Source organism: Oncorhynchus clarkii, chromosome 12 (assembly GCF_045791955.1).
Source record: "Oncorhynchus clarkii lewisi isolate Uvic-CL-2024 chromosome 12, UVic_Ocla_1.0, whole genome shotgun sequence".
NCBI classification, from domain to species: Eukaryota; Metazoa; Chordata; class Actinopteri; order Salmoniformes; family Salmonidae; genus Oncorhynchus; species Oncorhynchus clarkii.
The window spans coordinates 47,701,773-47,728,629 of record NC_092158.1 but is presented as its reverse complement, the minus strand read 5'-3'; the positions used below and the strand labels follow the sequence as shown (position 1 = coordinate 47,728,629).

At 40.3% G+C, this 26,857-nt stretch overlaps 1 protein-coding gene across 1 annotated transcript in view; it reads left to right on the top strand.

The window, feature by feature from the left end:
• The first annotated feature begins 4,216 nt into the window (after positions 1–4,216).
• Positions 4,217–26,857, top strand: part of LOC139420759 (double C2-like domain-containing protein beta) — a 306,643-nt gene continuing 284,002 nt past the window's right edge. Inside the window, 5 exon segments of the mRNA XM_071170967.1 lie at positions 4,217–4,271; positions 4,274–4,312; positions 22,649–22,748; positions 24,764–24,907; positions 25,102–25,231. Coding sequence (XP_071027068.1) covers positions 4,217–4,271; positions 4,274–4,312; positions 22,649–22,748; positions 24,764–24,907; positions 25,102–25,231 — 468 coding nt within the window.

Sequence of the window (26,857 nt, the reverse complement as noted above, 5' to 3'; positions counted from 1 at the left end):
GTTGTCCTATGGACAGAGTCTCCCACCTCAGCTGTAGATCTCTGCAGTTCATCCAGCGTGATCATGGGCCTCTTGGCTGCATCTCTGATCAGTCTTCTCCTTGTATGAGCTGAAAGTTTAGAGGGACGGCCAGGTCTTGGTAGATTTGCAGTGGTCTGATACTCCTTCCATTTCAATATTATCGCTTGCACAGTGCTCCTTGGGATGTTTAAAGCTTGGGAAATCGTTTTGTATCCAAATCCGGCTTTAAACTTCTTCACAACAGTATCTCGGACCTGCCTGGTGTGTTCCTTGTTCTTCATGATGCGCTTTTAACGGACCTCTGAGACTATCACAGTGCAGGTGCATTTATACGGAGACTTGATTACACACAGGTGGATTGTATTTATCATCATTAGTCATTTAGGTCAACATTGGATCATTCAGAGATCCTCACTGAACTTCTGGAGAGAGTTTGCTGCACTGAAAGTAAAGGGGCTGAATAATTTTGCACGCCCAATTTTTCAGTTTTTGATTTGTTAAAAAAGTTTGAAATATCCAATAAATGTCGTTCCACTTCATGATTGTGTCCCACTTGTTGTTGATTCTTCACAAAAAAATACAGTTTTATATCTTTATGTTTGAAGCCTGAAATGTGGCAAAAAGGTCGCAAAGTTCAAGGGGGCCGAATACTTTCGCAAGGCACTGTACACATAGAGTTTGAGAATAAGCATAGTAACTACAAGGTTTACTAACAATGGGCGGTAAATCCTCAAAGGAGGTTCCGGAATTAACCGGAGATGAGCCGTATATGCATTTAAAAGATAAAAGAAAGTTCTACTTCTGTTAAAAGTGGAGGAAGGAGTATGAATTTGATGGACGTTTAGACATAGAAAAGTTGGAACTAATGATAAGACAGATACGTAAGGCATGTGGAGACAAGGCAGATAAACAACAGGCCGAGGGGCTAGACACAGCGAGGGTATGGTTAGCCGAGGCAAGGAAGAGAGCAGAGGGAGAAAAGAAAAAGGAAGTAAAAGATGTAACTGGCCAGCAACTAGGAACAATAACTCCCACGGCTCCTCTGGAGGTCTCTCATAAGCCTAAATTGTATCCCACCCTGATAGACCAGGCGTGGAGAGAGAATCCTGATGATGAAACAGTGGTGGTGAGAAGACGGCAGCCAGGGCTTCCCGTCCCACCCCCACCACCCCCATATGGGGAACCTCCTGGAGCCGAGGGAGGGGTAGAGCAGGAGGAGGAAAGGATAGGGCTAGCTGCCCTAGGGAAAGTCATGACAGATTTAACTGAACTAGTACGTAGGATGAACAAGCGACAGTATCCAGGGAAAAGTGGTAGAGACAGGGCTTTACCACTCAGAAGGTTGAGGTCGCATAACCAGAGCCCGGGAGGAAAGGAGTAGCAGAGTGGCTGGATGACGAAGATGAAAGGGAGGCTAGTCAGTATCCTCTAATTGCCTTGCCCAACCCATGGGCTGGAGACGCAGGACAGGAACTCATTTTAGAAGTGTATAGGGCATGGACACATAGGGATGTAGAAAGAGCGGTGGAAGGAATGGTACACCCTAAAACAGGCATGGAAGGATTTAGAAAGGATCTAGAAGGTTTGACAGCCAGCTTCAAGTTAAACACAGGAGAAGTGGAGAGAGCGGTATGCCAGTTGGTGGGGAAGGACTGGGCAGCTGTGCGAGGGCATTGGCTGGGCAGCAGAGGGTGATTACGTTGTTAAAATTACAGAATTGTATAATAACTTGAGGGATTATTATCACCGACACACAGACTTCTCCAAGGTTTCTGAATGTAGGCAGGGGGATGGGGAGTCCATCAGTCAGTACTTGCCCAAATCTAATGAATTCTAAATAATAGAGGAGAGATAATTGCGATAGAGTGTTTTTATTCTTATGGATTGACTGATGTCGGATAAAAGTTTGTGATAGTTTCTGGTTGTTGATTCTTGGGTTCATTTTTCCTAGAGACGATATCTTAAAAGGGTACACACATATCTTAAAGAAGAAGTTACAGATCTGTGAGAGCCAGAAATCTTGCTTGTTTGTAGGTGACCAAATACTTATTTTCCACCATAATTTGCAAATAAATTCATTAAAAATCCTACAATGTGATTTTCTGGATTTTTTTTATCTCATTTTGTCTGTCAAAGTTGAAGTGTACCTATGATGAAAATTACAGGCCTCTCATCTTTTTAAGTGGGAGAACTTGCACAATTGGTGGCTGACTAAATACTTTTTTCCCCCACTGTATATAATTGTACGTAGTTGTTTAGAATCATCAATGAAATTCATTATAATCATCAAATTATTATTAATGATGTGTGTAGTCTTAGTCGGTAAAATTATAATAAATGATGTGTGTAGTTTTAGTCAGAATTAGGGTAGAACAATATCTGTACAATATGTCTCTACCTTGGCTAGGGGCCACTGAGAGATTTGGGAAAGGACAGGGAGTGCTTCTCATGGTCCCTAATCTATGTCGGCTGGGTATTTATACAGTATGTGCGTAGGATACCTACTGTTTGTGTGCAGTAGTATGTGCGTAAGGAGCTAGTATAAAATGAATGGTTTTGTACAACAAACTCGTGCATTCATGAATAAATTTTTTGACTATTTAGCCTGGACTCCGTCTGTTTCATTCGACCAGTTTCTTACAAATTCTGGGTTGTAGACTGAGTAGTATAATTGAATTGGGTTATTAACACTGAGAACATAATTCTCATGACAGTCATAAAGCCAAAGTCATTACTTTACTCTCTGAAATCATCATCAAAACATGTATCAATTTTTGCTCGTAATGAGAGGCACTGATGCTAGCTATCTATAACATTAGACTACAGTGCATTTAAGGTATAGTAAACAATTAAGCTAGCTAGCTAAAATAGCTTGGCTTGTAGTGGTTCTAGCAAGCCCTGTTATGACCGAATCAATTACCAAATTGTACTGTACTGAACAACACTGCCTTGGTGAAAAGAGATATTATATTTCTGGCCAGCTACAGACAACAAACTACTTGTTTGTCATTTACCCCCCTGATTCCTGATCCAGCTGATCCAGCCTGCCGCCGCTACTTGCTGGTCTCGCAAATAATTTTTCTCGCATTCTCAACTCCTTATCAGTGTATTCCATCTCAAATAAAGATGTCTATTTATGAGATATATTTCTTAATTTGTAACATTGTTTGGTGATTTCTATGGGAGCCAATTCCCGTCACCCAAATATTTTTTTTATGTCAATACTATACAAATTTTGAGATACTATCAAAAATAATTATGCATAAGTTGAAATTTTGAGATATGTAAGTGAACATTTTTAAATGTTGAGATAGTAGAACATACTTATAGGATATGATTCTTCATTTGTAACATTGTATGGTGATTTCAGAGGTTGCACCACAGGTCCCAGAGTGATTATTAAGAAATAAACATGTACATTAAACACTAAACAATGTATTTATACTATTAGTGAACACACTTATGTATTCAGACTAGAGATGTATTTATTATATTTGTGGACACATTGTTTAATGTTTAATTTACATGTTTATTTCTTAATACTGTGAGGCACTAAATACAATATTAGCATTATACACAATTATGATGACCGCAATGGCTTTATAATCAATTCAAGAAGGTGATTTCCCACAATCAAAGTCCTGCAATAAGAGCTAATATGCTAATATTTGTGTAAACTCTACACAGTTTGCTCTGTGCATGTCACTGAGTAGGCTGATACCCCATTTCATGAGTGCAATGTCCATTAGGCTATACAGTGCACATAAGTATGCCTCAATGCAATTCTGAAGTCTAATACATCTACAGTGCAATTTCAAAATCTTTTTTTGCGTCAAATTAACTAATTATTGTATTTTTATGATAACATTCCGACCTTGGGTAACATTATTTAGTCAAAATATGGCATGATTCCACTATTTGTATCCGTTTGAATCACTTTCAATGGGTGACTTTTAATTTGAAGGCGAACAGCAAATTCCACTGGTGTGGCTAATCCTTATTGTAGCTAATCCTTATTGTGGCTAGCTTCACACTGGTAAGGTAACTGAACAAGGAAGCACAAGAGCACTGCATGGTTGTCGTTTGCTCCCTGTGACACACAAAAAAAAATCCCATTCCCATATCCCTTCGAATACATTTGCTAGAGGAAACAGTAGAAAAGTCCACCGCAGATTCCAAAGCTTCCCTGAATTTGATGTGTTTTTATGGTACCAGAGTTCCCGTGAAGTTCCAGGAGCAGCTGGAGCAGAGAGAACCTGCAAGGACCCGCTAATAACCTCCGGACACGCAGGTAAGATAAATTAACCTCTTCATAGTATAGGAAGCTAAAGCAATGTTTTGTGTGAGCTACAATTCATGGCACATTGTGCACAATACCTAAATGCATACAAACATTCACACGGGCCTAGAAAAGCCAACATATGTCATTTTCATACATCAGTATAATAGCTGCCTGAACATTTGAGTGCAATGTAAATGTCAATACAATACATTTTTTAACTGGAAAGGCTAGTTTAGAGCGTAGAAAATGCATCATATTAGTAGTAAACCACAAGAGCCACTGAATCCTGTGTATCTGACTGTATAGGTAACATGTTTGTCTAGAAACGCGTCACGCTTAGGTTGTTTTAGCGGACTGAACTCCACTCCATGGTGAAACAAGCAATTAATTCAGGTAGATTAGCCATCTGTTAGAAGCATACCTGGGATGTATTCATTACGGAAACCGTTCAACGTTTAAGAACCAAACGTAAGCAAACTGAACAAAACGAGAGTTTATATTGGTCAAATGCAGGTAGGTCCCTATCCGTTCTGTTTGCTACCGTTGAATACACTTTTTGCAACAGATTCGCCAGAATGAATACACCCCTTTTGAATCTATGCAACGCGTGGGGTCTATTTATTATGCCTATTCTGTTGCAAAACGTTTCGTTTCCTGCAAAGTGTTTTGCAACAGAAACCTATACTCCAAACGGAAAACATTTTGCAACAGAAATGAGAGTTCATAATGGACTAATTCAGGTAGGTCCCTGCCGGTTCGTTCTGTTTGGTTCTTAAACCGTTAACGATTTCTGTTGCCAGACGCAATGATTACACCCAGTGGCAATTTTAGCATGTAAATCTTGGTGGGGAAAACACAACACTAAACAATACATTATTTGCACAATAATAGTGACAAACGATGCCCACAAACTGTTAGTGCTTACATAAAGCTGTCAAACTAGCACAGCTTTCTTTTCAGCACATGGAGTGAATCCTTACAACTGCTACACTTGGCATTCAGCGAAGCCTTGTCTGACAGGAAAACAGTTAATTCAGCCTCATTTACTGCCCTTTTAAAAACATAGCTGACATGGCTGACTTGCTTAAACAAATGTGGTTTCTACTGACAATTGAGATGTACAAACAATAAAAAGGGAACGATGAGCGGAACATTTTGATTAAGATATTAATGAGCGAGCTAAGACAGAAGTAGTCAATACAACTATTTGTTCAGCACTTTTGAAATGAATAGCGACAGAATTCAGAACATGGGCCGTTCTTACAGTGTTCTCCCTATAAACCAAGTCACAACCATAGGATAAATAAAGGGGGCATATAAGCACACCATGAAAGCGCTTGCAATATTCGATGATGATATTTCTCTAAAACAGGCTATAGGCTACATGTGCATCACCAAGTCAGAACAGTAGGCTAAGTTATGAGGGGGAAAGGGAACAAATTATTTGGGTGAGGCACATGGGCTACTAACAAGTTACTACATAACATACACTTAGTATTACTTACTTAGCGACAGTATACATATCTCCCTGGCATATTACATAATTTATGCAGCAGCAGCGTTTGTATGCGGCAGGTAGCCTAGTGGTTAGAGCGTTGGGCCAGTAACTGATCGAATCCCCGATCTGACAATGTAAAAATCTGTCATTCTGCCCCTGGACAAGGCAGTTAACCCACTGTTCCTAGGCCGTCATTGGACTCCCCTTGTTGTGCTCACTTGAACAGGAAGGTGACGCTGCGGTCCTTCTTGTGGGAGTGGGAAGATTTTGTCATCAAAGTCAGGCATTCTCTGGATTTATGATGCTTTCAAGACAACTGAGAACTCGGAAGTAACAAGGTCGAATCATGACATTAGTGATCTTCAGGACGAAGCTCGAGATAGAGGCCCGACTTGGATGACAGTTCAAAACGTATTTTTCCAGTCAGCAATTTTTTTCAGAGTTGTTAGTTATCTTGAACGTGTCAGAAGTCATGCTGGATTGCCATCATGGCCAATATTTTTATATATATATATATATATATATATACGCACGCACGTACGTACGTAAGTGTTCAGACCCCTTCCCTTTTTCCAAATTTTTATTACGTTACAGCCTTATTCTAAAATGGATTAACAAAAAAAAATGTCCTCATCAATCTATACACAATACCCCATAAAGAGAAACAGGTTTTTGAAAATGTTGCACATCTAATAAAAATATTTTTAAAATTATATAAGTATTCAGACCCCTTGCAATGAGACTCGAAATTGAGCTCAGGTGCATCCTGTTTCCATTGATCACCCTTGAGATGTTTCTATAATTTTATTGGTGTACACCTGTGGTAAATTCAATTGATTGGACAGGATTTGGAACGGCACTCACCTGTTTATATAAGGTCCCACAGTTGACAGGACATGTCAGAGCAAAAACCAAGCCATGAGGTCGAAGGAATTGTCCATAGAGCCCCGAGACAGGATTGGTTTGTGGCACAAATCTGGAGAAGGGTACCAAAACCTTTCTTCAGCGTTGAAGGTCCCCGAGAACATCATCCAGGCTGTATCACAACTGGTCGTGATTGGGAGTCCCATAGGGCGGCGCACAATAGGGGGAAAGGGGGATACGTAGTCAGTTGTACATCTGAAATGTCTCTTCCGCATTTAACCCAACCCCTCTGAATCAGAGAGGTTCAACACCCTGACCTTGACTACCTGAAATTTTGACCTTTGACCCTAGATGTCATTTATTTTACCACCTCTTTCATATGAGCCCATAAGTTTTGTATGGAACATTTTGGGGTCCCCTTTTACCAAGCCTCTCGAGGCGAGAACCCCTAAAATTGTATAATTCATTTTTGGTCGTAGGCAAAAAGTTTTTATATTTTCTCGAGACTAATTGGATTCCGAACGCGCCGATATCAAATTTATACCCGTCGGTTACAATGACAACGTTTCGCCTTGTTTCTCACCAGTTCTCACCAAAAATCCTATTCTCAATAATTTATTTCCAATTGGAATTTTGAAAAAACTTTTTACTGTAATAGGCCATCCTCTCAAATGAGCAAGGCCTGATTTTTTTTTTTGAAAAATAGGCCTGAATTGAACGTACAGCCAAAACGAGCCAGTTTTGAGGGTGCATAGAGCCATAACTAGGATAGTCACAGTGATGTACTTTACATGCCCTGTTCCTGTTGATCTAGATCTACAACTTGAGACGATTTGTGTAAACATTGGAGCTTTTGACGTTTTCATAGATCCCCAGACAATTTAGAAAAATAGGCCTGAATTGAACGTACAGCCAAAACGAGCCAGTTTTGAGGGTGCATAGAGCCATAACCCAGTTAACTGCTTTGCTCAGGGGCAGAACAACAGATTTTTAAAATATTTTTATGTACATATTCTTATTCATTCCTTTACACTTGTGTGTATAAGGTAGTTGTTGTGAAATTGTTACGTTAGATTACTTGTTAGATATTACTGCATGGTCGGAACTAGAAGCACAAGCATTTCGCTACACTCGCAATAACATCTGCTAACCATGTGAATGTGACAAATAAAATTTGATTTGAGGAGTGGCTTCGGTAGAAGTATCTGAATGTCCTTGAGTGGCCCAGCCAGAGCTCCCCATTCAACATGACAGCGCTTGAGAGGATCTGCAGAGAATAATGGGAGAAACTCCTGAAATACAGGTGTGCCATACATATCCAAGAAGACTCAAGGCTGTAATCGCTACCAAAGGTGCTTCAACAAAGTACTAAGTAAAGGTTCTGAATACTTATGTAAATTTCAGTTTTCTCTTTAAAAATAAAACTGTTTTTGCTTTGTCATTATGGAGTAATGTGTGTAGATTTATAAATGGGGAAAAAAATCATTTTATCCATTTTAGAACAAGGCTGTAACATAACAATGTGGAAAACGTGAAGGGATCTAAATACTTTCTGAATGCACTGTGTATATACAGTGGGGAGAACAAGTATTTGATACACTGCTGATTTTGCAGGTTTTCCAACTTACAAAGCATGTAGAGGCCTGTAATTTTTTATCATCGGTACACTTCAACTGTGAGAGACGGAATCTAAAACAAAAATCCATAAAATCACATTGTATGATTTTGAAGTAATTAATTTGCATTTTATTGCATGACATAAGTATTTGATCACCTACCAACCAGTAAGAATTCCGGCTCTCACAGACCTGTTCGTTTTTCTTTAAGAATCCCTCCTGTTCTCCACTCATTACCTGTATTAACTGCACCTGTTTAAACTTGTTACCTGTATAAGAGACACCTGTCCACACACTCAATCAAACAGACTCCAACCTCTCCACAATGGCCAAGACCAGAGAGCTGTGTAAGGACATCAGGGCTAAATTGTAGACCTGCACAAGGCTGGGATGGGCTACAGGACAATAGGCAAGCAGCTTGGTGAGAAGGCAACAACAGTTGGCGCAATTATTAGAAAATGGAAAAAGTTCAAGATGACGGTCAATCACCCTCGGTCTGGGGCTCCATGCAAGATCTCACCTCGTGGGGCATCAATGATCATGAGGAAGGTGAGGGATCAGCCCAGAACTACACGGCAGGACCTGGTCAATGACCTGAAGAGAGCTGGGACCACCGTCTCTAAGAAAACCATTAGTAACACACTACGCCGTCATGGATTAAAATCCTGCAGCGCACGCAAGGTCCCCCTGCTCAAGCCAGCGCATGTCCAGGCCCGTCCAGATGCCAATGACCATCTGGATGATCCAGAGGAGGAATGGGAGAAGGTAATGTGGTCTGATGAGACAAAAATAGCTTTTTGGTCTAAACTCCACTCGCCGTGTTTGGAGGAAGAAGAAGGATGAGTACAATCCCAAGAACACCATCCCAACCGTGAAGCATGGAGGTGGAAACATCATTCTTTGGGGATGCTTTTCTGCAAAGGGGACAGGACGACTGCACGTATTGAGGGGAGGATGGATGGGGCCATGTATCGCGAGATCTTGGCCAACAACCTCCTTCCCTGAGTAAGAGTATTGAAGATGGGTCGTGGCTGGGTCTTCCAGCATGACAACAACCCGAAGCACACAGCCAGGGCAACTAAGGAGTGGCTCCGTAAGAAGCATCTCAAGATCCTGGAGTGGCCTAGCCAGTCTCCAGACCTGAACCCAATATACAATCTTTGGAGGGAGCTGAAAGTCCGTATTGCCCAGCGACAGCCCTGAAACCTGAAGGATCTGGAGAAGGTCTGTATGGAGGAGTGGGCCAAAATCCCTGCTGCAGTGTGTGCAAACCTGGTCAAGAACTACAGGAAATGTATGATCTCTGTAATTGCAAACAAAGGTTTCTGTACCAAATATTAAGTTTTGCTTTTCTGATGTATCAAATACTTATGTCATGCAATAAAATGCAAATGAATTACTTAAAAATCATACAATGTGATTTTCTGGATTTTTGTTTTAGATTCCGTCTCTCACAGTTGAAGTGAACCTATGATAAAAATTAGACCTCTACATGCTTTGTAGGTGGGAAAACCAGCAAAATCGGCAGTGTATCAAATACTTGTTCTCCCCACTATCTAATATATATATATATATATATATATATATATATATATATATATATATATATATACATACATACATACATACATACATACATACATACATACATACATACATACATACATACATACATACATACATACATACATACATACATACATACATACATACAAGTCAAAAGTTTGGACACCGACTCATTACAGTGTTTTTCTTTCTCCAAAACAATTAAATATATATTTGAGATTATTCAAAGCAGCCACCCTTTGCCTTGATGACAGCTTTGCACACACTTTGCATTCTCTCATCCAGCTTCACCTGTAATGCTTTTGCAATGGTCTTGAAGGAGTTCCCACATGCCAATCACTTATTGGCTGCTTTTTCCTTCAATCTGCAGGCCAACTCATCCCAAACCATCTCAATTGGGTTGAGGTCGGTGATTGTGGAGGCCAGGTCATCTGATGCAGCGTTCCATCACTCTTATTCTTGGTCAAATAGCCCTTACACAGCCTGGCAGTGTGTTAGTTCATTGTCCTGTTTAAAAATAAATGATAGTCCCACTAAGTGCAAACCAGTTGCCTAGTTAAAATTGTTTTAAAAGTGCAAGGCAGATGGGACGATGTATCGCTGCAGAATGCTGTGGTAGCCATGCTGGCTATGTGTGCCTTGAATTGTAAATAAATCACTGAAAGTGTCACCAGCAAAGCACCATCACACCACCTCTTCCATGCTTCACGGTGGAAATCACACATGCGGAGATCATCCGTTGACCTACTCTGCGTCTCACAAAGACACAACGGTTTGAACCAAAAATCCCAAATTTGGACTCCATCAAACCAAAGGACAGATTTACACCGGTCTAATGTCCATTGCTTGTATTTCTTAGCCCAGGCAAGTCTCTTTTTATAGGTGTCCTTTTAGTATTTATTTTAATTTAATCTGTATTTAACCTTTTCACACATACCAACACACGGGTGTGATAATTCTACAGTGGCCCCTGTAGCATACAATCAAACCGGTGTGATTAGAACGCTTATTTAGAATGTTGCGTCAATCGAAACTGGCCAATCAGCTTTTGAGCTGGCCACACTTTTTTTCAGAAACATTTTGCACAACAGTCCTTACATAGTTATGTCCAGAATGTGAGCAGGTTTTTTTTGGATGACATGTTCAGACATTCACAGGAGTATCTACAGCATAACACAATCGTCCAAACCAGAAAAATGTAGGCTACCTTTGTCCTAGCGCTAACTGAGGAAAGATTGACGTAACACAAGCACTCATTTTGTATAAATCTCGCTAACAAACTACAATATGAATTAGCTTATAGAAATTACTATTTATAATTAATCATATCACGGGTGAGCTCACCATTGATCGAAATTATTGAGTAAAACATTCTCTAGAAATATGAAAGTATCCGACAATGAGTAGTTTCTGCACGCCTTTTTTCCCCCTCACAGAAACCAAAGATAGTAGGAGAAGACAAGATGAGTTTGGTCTGTTAATAGTATGCATGTTCAAGGGGAGGTGTCGTCCACCATCATTCACATTCGACCATTCAATTCCGGAAGACCTCAAAAAATGAATGAACCCTTACTCACCTCATTTTGTTATGTCTTTGGTTCAACAGACGTTTACGTGAAACCCAGAATGCATTGTATGTCAACAAACATGGCTACACACATCTGGAATTGGCTTAGCTCATCATAATCAGTACAACCTTCAAAGTATTTTACACACATATGTGCCCATTACAATCTATTCAAGAATCGGAATGCATGCAAACAATTGGGAAGTGCTTGGGGAATTTTGTCCGGGTCAGAAATGTCCCAAAAATGTATTGTCCGCAAAATTAAAAATTATTATTTTTATGTGAATGAATGAGGAGGCGGAACACACCTCAATTCAAACTGTTCTTAGAAAATAAAAACTTGTTTAATAATAATTTGAAATTGATAAATAAAAACAGGCTAAGTGCCTTGGTTTGAGGGCAGCTCGGATTAAATATACTGCTGCGTAACAATCACATTCTGGAATGGAGTGAATGTTCTAACATCACGTGCATAGCGACTGTTAGAGACATTTGGAACTCACACATGAAAGGGTTATCAAGGCAAGTCAGTTAAGAACAAATTCTTATTTACAATGAAGGCCTAGGAACAGTGGGTTAACTGCCTTGTTCAGGGGCAGAACGACAGATTTTTACACTGTCAGCTGAGGGATTCGATCTAGCAGCCTTTTGGTTCCTGGCTCAACGCTCTAACCACTAGGCTACCTGCCGCTCCAAAAGTAGTGGCAGTAGTGGTTTCTTTGCAGCAATTTGACCATGAAGGCCTGATTCACACAGTCTGCTCTGAACAATTGATGTTGAGATGTGTCTGTTACTTGATCTTTGTGAAGCATTTATTTTGGCTGCAATTTCTGGTAACTCTAATGAACTTATCCTCTGCAGCAGAGGTAACTTTGGGTCCTTCCTTTCCTGTAGCGGGTCCTCATGAAAGCCAGTTTCATCTTAGCGCTTGATGGTTTTTGCGACTGCACTTGAAGAAACTTTAAAAGTTCTTGACATTTTCCGTATTGACTAATCTTCATGTCTTAAAGTAATGATGGACTGTCATTTCTCTTTTCTTATGCTGGTTGAGAGAATGCCAACCGTGTGCAAAGATGTCATCAAGGCAAAGAGTGGCTACTTTGAAGAATCTCAAATATAACACTTTTTTTTTTGTTTAATACAGGATTCCATATGTGTTATTTTACCCGTTCACTATTGACGGGTACTGTGTGTAGGCATTATAAAAATGTGATTTCTATAGTTTAATCGAATCGAAGTTTATTGGTCGCACACACAGTTTAGCAGATGTTATAGCGGGTGCAGCTAAATGCTTCTGTTACTAGCTCCTAACAATGCAATAAAATGTCAAACAGGTGGGCCTACACAAATAATAAAAATAAAATGTTGGGACTAATCCAATTAACAACCCAAATGACACGATAACAGTAATCAAAATGCAATCTATACTTATGTAAGCTTACACTGGAAGAATTTACTCAAGATATACTAAGAATGATATTTATTTACAGCAGTAGATGCAGTATATCAGCTATGTCAAAAATCCAGTGTATAAATAAATATGTGGTGTTTAAACAGTGTCCAGTAGTATAAGCTATGTCGGGAATATAATATTGTATTACTCAGTGTGAAACGGGAAGTGTCCAGTGGTTCAATGTCTGTGTGTGTGTGCGTGCGTGTGTGTAATACCTTGTGTGAGTTTTGTGTGAATGAGCGTGTAGACAGCTAGTGATGGCCTGGTAATAGCAGATGCTTTTAGTCTCTCGCTTTTGGCACTGATGCACCTTTAATGACTCTGTTTTCTATTTTTTAGTTAATTTAATTTTAATCCCAAATTTCGTGGTATCCAATTGTTAGTAGTTTACTATCTTGTCTCATCGCTACAACTCCTGTACGGGCTCAGGAGAGGAAAGCTCCTAACATGCGTCCTCTAAAACACAACCCAACCAAGCTGCACTGCTTCTTAACACAGCGCGCATCCAACCTGGAAGCCAGCTGCACCAATGTGTCGGAGGAAGCACCTGGCGACTTGGTTAGCGCGCACTGCGCCCGGCCCGCCACAGGAGTCGCTGGTGCGCGATAAGACAAATCCCTACCGGCCAAGCCCTCCCTAACCCGGGCGACGCTAGGCCAATTGTGCGTCGCCCCATGGACCTCCCGGTCGCGGCCGGCTGCGACAGAGCCTGGGTGTGAACCCAGAGTCTCTGGTGGCACAGCCCTAAACCGCTGCGCCACCCGGGAGGCCCTTTTGACTCTGTTTTCAGAAGGTAGCCTAGTAAACAGTCCATGGCTCAGATGACTGCAGTCCTTAAAGGAGAAGATTTATTTTTTACTACACAATCTATATTTTTGATGTAAAGGGAATAAGGGTCGAGACACCATTTTTGTAATTTTGTATATTTTTTGAGAAACTTGCCCCAAACAGCAAATCACTTCCTCGTCCTTTGTTGTGTAGTATGTGGGCTCCGATAAAACATCAACAATGGCTTCAAAAACACCCAAATACATCCTTTTAGAAACAGCAAAGCTCTCAGTATAGTGATGTAGGTCTTTAGATGTTGTACACGTGAAATTGTGTCACTCCGAACTTTATCCTCAACGTTATATTCCATTTTGTTACGACTCGAATACTAACGTCTGTTCGGATATTTGAATGTTTAAATCACTGTGCCTATCCCTACAAGCAATAAAGTAAAAAATAACACTAACATCAACAAATGACTGCAAAGTAGGGCAACCATCGTTATCCCACCTGGTAAGATTTTGACGACAATTGTATTGCTTTGTGGTTGTATGTCCTAAAGGCAGCCTGTTTTGAATAGGCCACAATATCATCCCTCTGGGACCACAGAGCGGTATGGGTCCTCCGTTAGAATTCACATTCAACCTCAATCAAAATAGATTTAATATGATACATACATACACTGAGTGTACAACACATTCGGAACACTTGATCTTTCCATTACTGACTGACAGTGAATCCAGGTGAAAGCTATGATCCCTTGTTGATCTTGTTAAATCCACTTAAATCAGTGTATATGAAGGAGGAGACAGGTTAAAGAATAGTTTTTTTAAAGCCTTGAGGCAATTGAGACATGGATTGTGTATGTGTGTGATTCAGTGGGTGAATGGGCAAGACAAAAGATGTAAGTGCATTTGGACGGGGTATGGTAGTAGGTGCCAGGCGCACCGGTGTGAGTGTGTCAAGAACCGCAACAATGCTGGTTTAATACACACAGTTTCCCGTCCACCACCCAAAGGACATCCAGCCAACTGTGGGAAGCATTGGATTCAACATGGGCCAGCATTCCTGTGGAATGTTTTCGACACATTCTAGAGTCCATGCCCCAACAAATTGAGGCTTTTCTGAGGGCAAAAGGGGCTGTAACTCAATATTAGAAAGTTGTTCCTAATGTTTTGTACAGTCAGTGCATAATTTGTATATCATCCCTCTGGGTCCTCAGATAGAATTCACATTCAACCTCAATCACTTAAAGCCATGGCATGCAAATTACAATAACAGACGAGTTACAATGATTGAAAGGAACACTGTCACATTTAATTTCAATGACTTGCATGCACAAAGAGCCCTCCACAAATAAGATCAACGAGTCTCTCGGAATTGTTGGAAAGAGCATGTCAATGGTAACCGTGTTAGCCTTTTCCTGTCGGCTGGTGTTAGCTGGAGAGCCATGGCACGGCTTTTGTTATCCCAGTCAATCACTGCAGTCTGTTTTGGAAGGAACAGAATGTTTCTGCAAGGAATTGTTATTCTGTCATGTGTCCAGCCTGTCAGGCAGGCAGGCTGTGAACTATTTATAAGAGCTCAACCCCGGACTTCACTGTTTCCTCCTTTTCCTTGCTCCCGCCTTCATTTGTTCAAAGGCCTGGCCCGTGGCAAGGCGATTTAACTACAAGGCGATTTTAACCGGCTCTCATAGACCTCGCTCTTTCAAAGGAAGGGGGGATTTTGCAGGTAAACATTTTCTCTCCCTTAACTTTACTCTGTTTGCCAACATCTTTTGTGCTGTGGTTTTTGTGTGGGACCTGGGTTGTCTTGAACAGATGCCAAGGCAGGTTTTCCCCATGAAAAGATGCAGCGAGTGATTGCCCCAGAGCTAAAGCACTGTAGTTTAGTTCATGGAAAGAGTGTTTGATTAGGTTGAGGTGTACTGTGAATGTCAGGCATTACTGCGAGATAAGAGCCATTGATGACTGCTTTAATGTTGCTCTGTTTCATGACCTGTGATAGATTAGAAAATGATTCCAATTGGTTGGTAAAAAATCTTCCCTTGGGATTCAATACGTGCACTGAAATTTGAGGTAAATCTCAAGTTGCCTGATGACTCAATCTAAATTCATCTGCTGCTCTGTTCACTTCATAATTCAGTCTGAGACTGCCATCGTTGAAGTCGTTTGTAGTGATGTTTAAATGAGGGGTGTTGCGCAAAACAATGTCATCAGCAATTGGATCATCAAACCAATCCAAGTATCAAAGCCAATGACACATTTTCAAAACGCTGCTTTACCTATGTGTTCTAGCCCTGGCCCAACCCATCAGCTTCTGTAACCAATCAGAACGGTTAACATCTGTCTGCGTTCTAGAAATCGTCTAGGAGGTACTAAGATCCAGACTAATTGGGGAGAAGAAAATAACGTCCGTGGGTGTGGCATAGCGTTTGGCCGAAACCAATGTTCCAATGTTGATTAATACAACTTTAAATGCTTACAGTTTAAAAAGTATTGGCAAAAAGTTATCAAATGCTGCAACGAAGCAGCTAAGGTAATAAAAAGGCTACCCAAAACGTTTGACCCAAGTTAAACAATTTAAAGGCAATACACTCAATTGGTATTTGGTAGCATGTAAACTTCTGACCCACTGGGAATGTGATGAAAGAAATAAATGCTTAAATAAATAATTCTCTCTACTTCTATTCTGACATTTCACATTCTTATAATAAAGTGGTGCTTTTATATATATATGTGTGTGTGTGTGTGTGTGTGTGTGTGTGTGTGTGTGTGTGTGTGTGTGTGGAGTAATCAGGAAGGTGATAGTCCAGGTGTGCCTGATGATGAGGCACAGGTGTGCATAATGATGGGTAGCCAGGGCAGATGGTTAATAAACCAGCAAAGTCGAATGCTGGAGGGGAGGAGCAGGAGTAGATGTGACAATGTCATTGTTTGACTCCCAAGTTTACTTCAAAATGATGGTTATTATATCAATATTTGCATATAAAGGTGTTTCCACTGCCATTTCCCTCACACTTAATTTTACAGACACAAAAAGATCCTACCATGTCAAAGGAACAATTTGTACCAACATTTCCTGTTTTCATCAGCCCGGTTGTGAATTTTTTCATGCCTCAGGTAATTAATCCAAATGAAATGGTTGGATGGAAACCTGGTTACTGACTTGGCATATTCAGTCTGAAATCTGTAAACGTGTGTGTGTGTGTGTCCTGATGAATTGTGCTGTGTTTGTTTGCTTTGCTCTAACCATACTTAATGTAGTCAGCTGGGCCTGATGCCAAAGCACTAATGTGGAACAAAGGCCATTAGGTGGGTTGGAAATGTAAATAGAGTTAATTGCTCAGCCATAAACAAGGACATAGTGGCTTCTCTCAATGACATGGCGTTATACGCTTATAGCCAGAGAATGTTTGTGGTGGGGAGTAGACCTGGGCAATATGGGCAAAATCCATATCAAATTGCCTATATTACTGCAATAACGACAAATAGAAAGGTGAACATTAATCGGCACCACAGTTTTTTATTTTTATGATCCTTTAAACTACTACTGGTTTAATGGTTGTAGCCATCAATTGTCCCATTAACAGTCACCGTTATTAGCAAACTTATTTCATTTCAAACCCCACATTTCTCTAATATAGGTTACTTATCGTAATGAATGATATTAATCAAATGCCTGCAATAAGTGATGTCAATGTCGATAATTTTCCTTTTATCGTCCCATCTGTAGGGAGGTTGTAAGTGTTAGCGATGGGAAAGATTGTTCATGCATTTTATTTTTAAGTTGTCTAAAGTCGATCCTGTCCTGGTCAGTTTCTAGAAGACTTATAACATACTGTATTTCTCAACGGCCCTGTCTTTTACGATTAGTGCCAATGAAACATAAAAAGCGAGGGCAGGTTGCTACTTTTCTGTACTGAGATGTAGCCTGAGGCCGGAACAAAAATTCAACAGATTAACGACCTGCCCGCAATGATGTACTTTTAAAGGCAATATCCCCAATGTTTGTGGAAATTACGTTAGCTGTAAATGTTACTGCAGATGACAGCTCATGTCAATCACCTTTAGAAGTCCATCGCAGTGTACAGGTTTTCACAAGGGTTTAATCAGTGTTGTTTTCGAAAAGAGTAAAAAAAAATGTTTTTAGTTTGAATTCAACTCTCCTTAAAGGACAGCCCCAGAGGATATTGTTGCCACTATTTCTACGGAATTTTAGATTTATTTTCTACCTCCAAAGAATGGCGAAGGCTACTTATACCTATTTTGGTTTGGGAATTTCCACGTGGAGTTGATAAACATAAACAAATGGGGCACTGACAGCTGTCAGTGTAGCTTAGCTATCTTGCTAACCTTATCTAGCTAGCTAGCTATCTTACTAACCTTATCAAGCAAGCTCATGTTATCTGCTGTTGCTGTTTTTTATTTGTTTTATTTACTAAACCGTAATCAAAATATTAGCCAGCTGGCTCTATGGCTGGTTCTGGAGCTGGATTTGTCATAAGCATTGATTTAGGGAAAACTTTCCACAGATGGAAACCACTGGCCTATCTTTTACTTAGCTATCTATTGTTATCTCAAGTTTTGGCATCTTCCATAAATTGCAGCCATGATTTCGCCACAGAACAATAGAAAGAATAAGATGAAGCTCCAGTAATAAAGGTTAAATAAAATAATAATAATACATTCTGAATAAATCAGTGAGTGTCACCAGCTTCACGGTGGGAACCACACATGCAGAGATCATCCGTTCTCCTACTCTGCATCTCACAAAGACAGTGGTTGGAACCTAAAATCTCAAATTTGGACTCATCAAACCAAAGGACAGATTTCCACCAGTCTAATGTCCATGGCTCGCGATTCTTGTCCCAAGCAAGTCTCTTCTTCTTATCGGTGTCCTTTAGTAGTGGTTTATTTGCAGCAATTTGACCATGAAGGGCTGATTCATGCAGTCTCTTCTGAACAGTTGATGTTGAGATGTCTGTTGCTTAAACTCTGAAGCATTTATTTTGGCTGCAATTCCTGAGGCTAGTAACTATTATGAATGTATCCTCTGCAGCAGAGGTAACTCAGAGTCTTCCATTCCTGTGTTAACTGCACCTCAGATTGCAGCCCAAATAAATGCTTCACAGAGTCAAGTAACAGACACATCTCAGCATCAACTGTTCAGACGAAGCTGCATAGAATTCAAGGCACACTTAACCAGCATCTCATCTGGTTTGCGCTTAGTGGGACTATCGTTTGTTTTTCAACAGGACAATGACCCAACACACCTCCAGGCTGTGCAAGGGCTATTTGACCAAGAAGGAGAGTGATGAAGTGCTGCATCAGATGACCTGGCCTCCACAATCACCAGACCTCAACCCAATTGAGATGGTTTGGGTTGAGTTGGACCACAGAGTGGAGGAAAATCAGCCAACAAGTGCTCAGCATATGTGGGAACTCCTTCAAGATTGTTGGAAAAGCATTCCAGTTGAAGCTGGTTGAGAGAATGCCAAGAGTGGGCAAAGCTGTCATAAAGACAAAAGGGTGGCTACTTTGAAGAATCTAAAATATATTTTGATTTGTTTAACACTTTTAAACAAATCACAGTTTTAATGTTGTGATGGAATAAGTAGGTGTGTCCAAACCGCTGACTGGTACTGTACACAGTCAGATTGTCTCATTGTGCCTTCAAAAAGTATTCATACCCCTTGACTTATTTCACATTTTGTTATTACAGCCCAAATTCAAAATATATATATTTTTATCTCTCACCCTTCTACACACTACACCATAATGACAAAGTGAAAACATGTTTGTAGAGATTTTTGCAAATGTATTAAAATTAAATGCAGAGATTTCTCATTTACATAAGTATTCTTGTGAGAATCACATTTGGCAGCAATTACAACTGAGTCTTTCTGGCGAAGTCTGTGAGAGCTTTGCACACTTGGATTGTACAATATTTGCACATTATTCTCTCTTTAAATTCTTCAAGCTCTGTCAAGTTGATTGTTGATCAAATCTTGCCATAGATTTTAAGTCAAAACTCTCACTCAGGAACATTCAATGTCATTTTGTTAAGCAACTCCAGCGTATATTTGGTCTTGTTTTAGGTTATTGTCATGCTGAAAGGTGAAATTGTCTCCCATTGGAAGCAGACTGAATCTGAAAAAACTACCTAGTCAAATCAAATTGTATTTGTCACATGTGCCTAATACAACAGGTGAAACACATTACAGTGAAATGCTTACTTACAAGCCCTTAACCAACAATGCAGTTTAAAAAAAATAGATAAGTAAACATTTTTAAATAAAAGTAACAAATGGCGAAAGAGCAGCGGTAAAATAACAATAGCGAGGCTATATATAGGGGATACCGGTACGGAGTCAATGTGCGGGGAACCGGTTAGTCGAGGTAATATGTACATGTAGGTAGAGTTAAAGTGACTATGCAAGATGGCGCTGACAGAGATGGTCGTCTTGCGTCTAGTCCTTAGGAAACTATACAGTATTTTTATTTTTACCTTTATTAAACTAGGCAAGTCGGTTAAGAACAAATTCTTATTTTCAATGATGGCCTAGGAACAGTGGGTTAACTGCCTGTTCAGGGGCAGAACGGGGATTTGAACTTGCAACCTTTCGGTTACTAGTCCAACGCTCTAACCACTAGGCTACCCTGCCGCCCCCAATACATTTTAAATGTATTATAAAATAAGAATTTGTTCTTAACTGACTTGCCCAGTTAAATAAAGATTTAATAAGTTTATTTTTATTTTTTTATGTGACCTGTTCAGTACATTTTTACTCCTGAATTGATTTAGGCTTGCCATAACAAAGGGGTTGAATAGTTATTGACTCAAGACATTTCAGTTTCAGCAAATTATCCAATGGATTAGTATAATTTTCTGGAGAGAAAAAAAATTGATGTGGAAAAACACATGTTTTCACCCACTTTTAATTTTCTCCATGGCTCAGGTGGCCAAATGGACACAAGGCTGTTTGGCTCATCTCAGTTGCAAACAAATAACTTTGCAGCTGTTTGTGATTTAATAAACAATGCCATGCTGGTGGGTGGTACAGTAACATTCAAATAAAATCCAGCCCTATAACTAAACTGTCATATCATAGGAAAAGACCGTATTCACACGGATTTGCACAAAGTGGGCAGTTCGGATTTGTCAATTCCAGACCAAATATATCATACTTTGACCAAAATGATGACTTACTGACTTATATTGTTGTGTAACATCATAGCTAACTTCTGGCCATCGTCTTTCTTGGTAACAATTAAGTAACTTACTGTGATCAATTATTATTATTATTTTTTACAAATATAGCTTCTTAGCAAAATGCAATTTCTCAAGAAATAATTGTTAGGACAGTCAGAGGGGTCTGAAAGAGGGGCGTAATTGGAGGAGCATAATGGGAGAGATGTGCTTCTTGAAAAAAAAGCTGTTATTGCCAGAGACCAGAGCAAACTGATGTCACCAGGCGGTCCAAAAATTCCACCCAGCCAAACAAGCTGAAGTTTCAAGTGGTGTTTTCAAATAGCTCTTGCACTAAAAGTGCATTATCATAATCTTCTAAATTTCACAGTATTATTCCAACCTCAGTGTGGAAATATACAGTATATAAAACACAGGTAAATTATGTTCTATTTGAGATTAATTTTACATGACAGCATGGGATACAGGCAATTGGAAAATTAGCTTGAAAGGTTGGTGCAGGGATTGAACCCCAGTCGACGGTGGGGAGAGGCGTAGTCCCACGTGGTTTGAGCAGGGAAGCGTTACCCTTACACCAAGGGCTCTGCATCTAAGTGTGTGTTAGTATGGGAGAGCGAGGAGACGGGAGGAGAATGAAAGAATGCATGATTATATAAACCCCCCCTTGAGCACCTCCAACATACAACTCCCCAATGAGAGTGGCCCACACAGACCCTTGGTGTGTCCCAACAACATTTAGAAATTAGGAACACCGTGACATGAATATTGACATAATATAACTTTAAGTACTTAATGTAAATGAGTGGGTTATTGTGCAGTTACATGTCCTCTCCTATGAGGGAAATAGTTAAATATTTTCCACAGTGCTTATAATTCATAGTTGATAGTCTGGTAACAGTAATCAGCTGTAATGTTTGATTGCATGTGTGCCCACAGACCAGAGAACTGGGTGATTCATTAATTTGGCCTGTAATAAATAGCTGCCTCTGCTCTGCCTCTGCGTTGCCCGCTAAGATGCACACATCTATACCATCCCAACAATAATGTGTCATCTGTTTGTTTGGAAGCAAAAGAGCTCTCTTTTTAAATGCTTCATTCATCCTTTTCCATTTGAAATTATCATAATTAATGCGTTTCACCAGGGGCTGGAGATGGGTTGGTTGTTCAGCAACAAAACCTGACGCATGTGCAACTACGGGGCAAAAGAGACAGGGTTGATTTAGCTTGTTGATAACATGTAAACTATATTTTGACCCCAATGTTCATTGAAAACATCAAGTTGCACAATGAGCACTTGTCTCTCAAATACACCTTTACAGCTGTTGGTTAGCTAACTAGTTAGCAATTTTTTGCCATATTAATCAGTCCAAACACCTCAAAGCAAGGCATGGTATTAAGAACAAGGAGCTGAAATGAGCCACTTACGATTCACCACATGGCAGTTTCTTGTCATTGTTGCTAGCAATCTGACCATCCAGAAGCATAACAACACACAGCCTTCTTCCCCTTTTGAAGCGCATGTCGTTTTTGTGACGTTGTTAGCTAACCCGTCTAAAGCTCCCCATTTACTGGCTATTGTTTTTCTGCTAACACTAACATGTTTGCACTCAAAGTTGTCTAATATCAAATTCAAAGAAAAAACATATTTGTGGACATGTATGAAAGCCACAGGTATACCCAATTAACATGAATTATAGGGGTTATACAGTGCTGGGTCAATATCTCTTTGATTTGATTTTCTCAGACAGGATGTAGCCTTTCATTTTCGAGGACTGAGTGTCTGGTTGTGTTTTTGCAGACCTTGTCATCAGCCCTCAAGAGATGACAGAGGCCATGTTTGGGACAGGGAATGATCAGTGGGTCTGTCCCAACGACCGGCAGCTGGCCCTTCGAGCCAAGTGAGTATGCACTCATCTCTCCCATCTCACTAAACAGGTGAAAGTGTTTTTGCAATGTCACCTGGGAAAGTTGTTTTGGTTGTGTAAAGGTTACCTGTGCCCATCAGTATTCTCATCACATTGTATTGTTTTTGTTTTAGCACTGAGTGTGTGGTGTTCTTTTTGGTTTGTTGAAACTTGTTTTGATAGCATGGCAGTTCCGTTGTTTGACAAAACCATTGTGACCATTTTGATCTTACACTGCAATGCATATTTATGTATTTGGTACAACATTTTGCACATGTGGTTTGGTTTGTTTGTTTGTCTGCAGTGTAGTCAAAAAAGGGGATGTTTTTGCTTGTAGTATATGCAGTTGAAGTCGGAAGTTCACATACACCTTAGCCAAATACATTTAAACTCCGTTTTTCACAATTCCTGACATTTAATCAGAGTACAAATCCCCTGTCTTAGCTCAATTAGGATCACCACTTTATTTTAAGAATGTGAAATGTCAGAATAATAGTAGAGAGAAGGATTTATTTCAGTTTTTATTTATTTCATCACATTCCCAGTGGGTCAGAAGTTTACGTACACTCCATTGGTATTTGGTAGCATTGCCTTTAAATTGTTTAACTTGGGTCAAACGTTTCAGGTAGCCTTCCACAAGCTTCCCACAATAAGGTTGTTGAATTTTGGCTCATTCCTCCTGACAGATCTGGTGTAACTGAATCATGTTTGTCGGCCTCCTTGCTCGCACACGCTTTTTCAGTTCTGCCCACAAATGTTCTATAGGATTGAGGTCAGGGCTTTGTGATGGACACTCCAATGCCTTCCCTTTGTTGTCCTTAAGTCATTTTGCCAAAACTTTGGAAGTATGCTTGGGGTCATTGTCCATTTGGAAGACCCATCTACGACTAAGCTTTAACTTCTGATGTCTTGAGATGTTGCTTCAATAGATCCACACGATTTTCCTACCTCATGATGCCATCTATTTTGTGAAGTGCACCAGGCACTCCTGCAGCAAAGCACCCCCAGAACATGATGCTGCCACCCCCGTGCTTCACGGTTGGGATGGTGTTCTTCGGCTTGCAAGCCGCCCCCTTTTTCCTCCAAACATAACGATGGTCATTATGGTCAAACAGTTCTATTTTTGTTTCATCAGACCAGAGGACATTTCTCCAAAAAGTACGATCTTTGTCCCCATGTGCAATTGCAAACCGTAGTCTGGCTTTTTTATGGTAGTTTTGGAGCAGTGGCTTCCTCCTTGCTGAGTGGCCTTTCAAGTTTTGTACCAAAGTACGTTCATCTCTAGAAGACTAAACGCGTCTCTTTCCTGAGCGGTATGACGTATGTGTGGTCCCATGGTGTTTATATTTGCGTATTATTGTTTGTACAGATGAACGTGGTACCATCAAGCGTTTGGAAATTGCTCCCAAGGATGAACCAGACTTGTGGAGGTCTACAATTTTTTTTCTGAGGTCTTGGCTGATTTCTTATGATTTTCCCATGATGTCAAGCAATGGGGCACTGAGTTTGAAGGTAGGCCTTGAAATAAATCCACAGGTACACCTCCAATTGACTCAAATGATGTCAATTAGCCTATCAGAAGCTTATAAAGCCATGATTTCAAGCTGTTAAGAGGCACAGTCAACTTAGTGTATGTAAACTTCTGACCCACTGGAATTGTGATACAGTGAATTATAAGTGATATAATCTGTCTTTAAACAATTGTTGGAAAAATTACTTGTGTCATGCACAAAGGAGATGTCCTAACCGACTTGCCAAGACTAGTTTGTTAACAATACATTTGTGAAATGGTTGAAAAATGAGTTTTATTGACTCCAACCTAAGTGTATGTAAACTTACGACTTCAACTGTATATAATTTGGTAAGGTGTGCATACTTGCATAAGCATGGTTCTTCTGTTTGTCACATCACACAGGTTTAATTTTGGCCTGCACTGCCACATGTAATGAATGACACAACAGAATTGAATTGATCGACATCGTGAAGCAACTTGTTTGTTTGTGTCCCAGGCTGCAGACAGGCTGGTCGGTGCACACCTTCCGTACAGACCGACAGAGGAAAAGCCAGATGCTGGAGCAGCAGGAGGTGGAGATCATCCTTAGTGTCATCCGCAGGGCTGAGCAACTTGAGCATATTGAACAGCTCCGCATCGGGTAGGACGCACGCACACACACACACACACACACACACACACTCACACACTCACACACATATATACACCGTTGGTAATAAAACCATGACTTTCTGTTAGTGTATCTGGACTGTGAATCCATGAGCCGTCAGTGGCAGCACATAGCCAACTTTAGCCTCTGTGTCCATTCTGTAACTGTGTGTGTGTGTGTCCCAGGAGGCTGGTGGAGCGTCTGGACAACATGAAGAAGAGTGCGCTGGGGAACGGCCTGTCCCAGTGCCTGCTGTGTGGGGAGGTCCTGGGCCTCTTGGGAAACCCCTCCATCTTCTGTCAGGACTGCTGCAAGGTAAAGGTCACCACACTGCCTACTCTACTGTTGTACCATAGCAGAGGCCCAAACAGTCCTGAAAGGTTGCAGTGCCTTTGGTTTTAATCCTTAGCTCTTCCCAGCATTTGAAAGTACTGTAGGGGATAGAGCTGGGACATTAAACCGAAAATTACCTGCACTGACATTTCCTTCCTCTTATCGAACCAATTTTGCTTACGTCTGTTATTTTTGGTGTTTAGGTATTGGCACCACTTCACAACCAGAGTATGTAATTTAGTGCTGGGGGGATCAATACTAGAGGTCGACCGATTTATGATTTTTCAACACCGATACCGATTATTGGAGGACCAAAAAAAGCCCGTACCGATTAATCGGCCAATTTTTTTATTTATTTGTAATAATGACAATTACAACAATACTGAATGAACACTTATTTTAACTTAATATAATACATCAATAAAAATCCATTTAGCCTCAAATTAATAGTGAAACAAGTTTAATTTGGTTTAAATAATTCAAAAACAAAGTGTTGGAGAAGTAAAAGTGCAATATGTGCCATGTAAAAACAATTGTGTTCCTTGCTCAGAACATGAGAACATATGAAAGTTGGTGGTTCCTTGTAACATTAGACTTCAATATTCCAAGGTAAGAGGTTTTAGATTGTAGTTAATATAGTATTTATAGGACTATTTCTTTCTACACCATTTGTATTTCATATACCTTTGACTATTGGATGTTCTTATAGGCACTTTAGTATTGCCAGTGTAACAGTATGGCTTCCGTCCCTCTCCTCGAACCAGGAACACATCGACAACAGCCACACTCGAAGCAGCATTACCCATCGCTCCACAAAAGCCGCGGCCCTTTCAGAGCAAGGGGAATAACTACTCCAAGTCTCAGAGCGAGTGACGTTTGAAACGCTATTAGCGTGCACCCCGCTAACTAGCTAGCCATTTCACATCGGTTACACCAGCCATTCGGCTGATAGGCTTGAAGTCATAAACAGCGCTGTGCTTGCGAAGAGCTGCTGGCAAAACGCACAAAAGTGCTGTTTGAATGAATGCTTACGAGCCTGCTGCCGCCTACCACCGCTCAGTCAGACTGCTCTATCAAATATCAAATCATAGACTTAATTATAACATAATAACACACTGGTCATTAATATGGTCGAATCGGGAAACTATAATTTCGAAAACAAAACGTTTATTTCAGTGAAATACGGAACCGTTGTGTATCTAATGGGTGGCATCCCTAAGTCTAAATACTCTTGTTACATTGTACAACCTTCAATGTTACGTAAAATTCTGGCAAGTTAGTTCGCAATGAGCCAGGCTGCCCAAACTGTTGCATATACCCTGACTCTGCGTGCAGTGAACGCAAAAGAAGTGACACAATTTTACCTGGTTAATATTGCTTGCTTTTTTTTCTAAATATGCGGGTTTAAAAATATATACTTCTGTGTACTGATTTTAAGAAAGGCATTGGTGTTTATGTTTAGGTACAGTCGTGCAACGATTGTGCTTTTTTCGCAAATGAGATTTTGTTAAATCATCCCCCATCGTTGCATTGATTATACGCAACGCAGGACTCGCTAGATAAACTCGTAATATCATCAACCATGTGTAGTTAACTAGTGATTGTGAT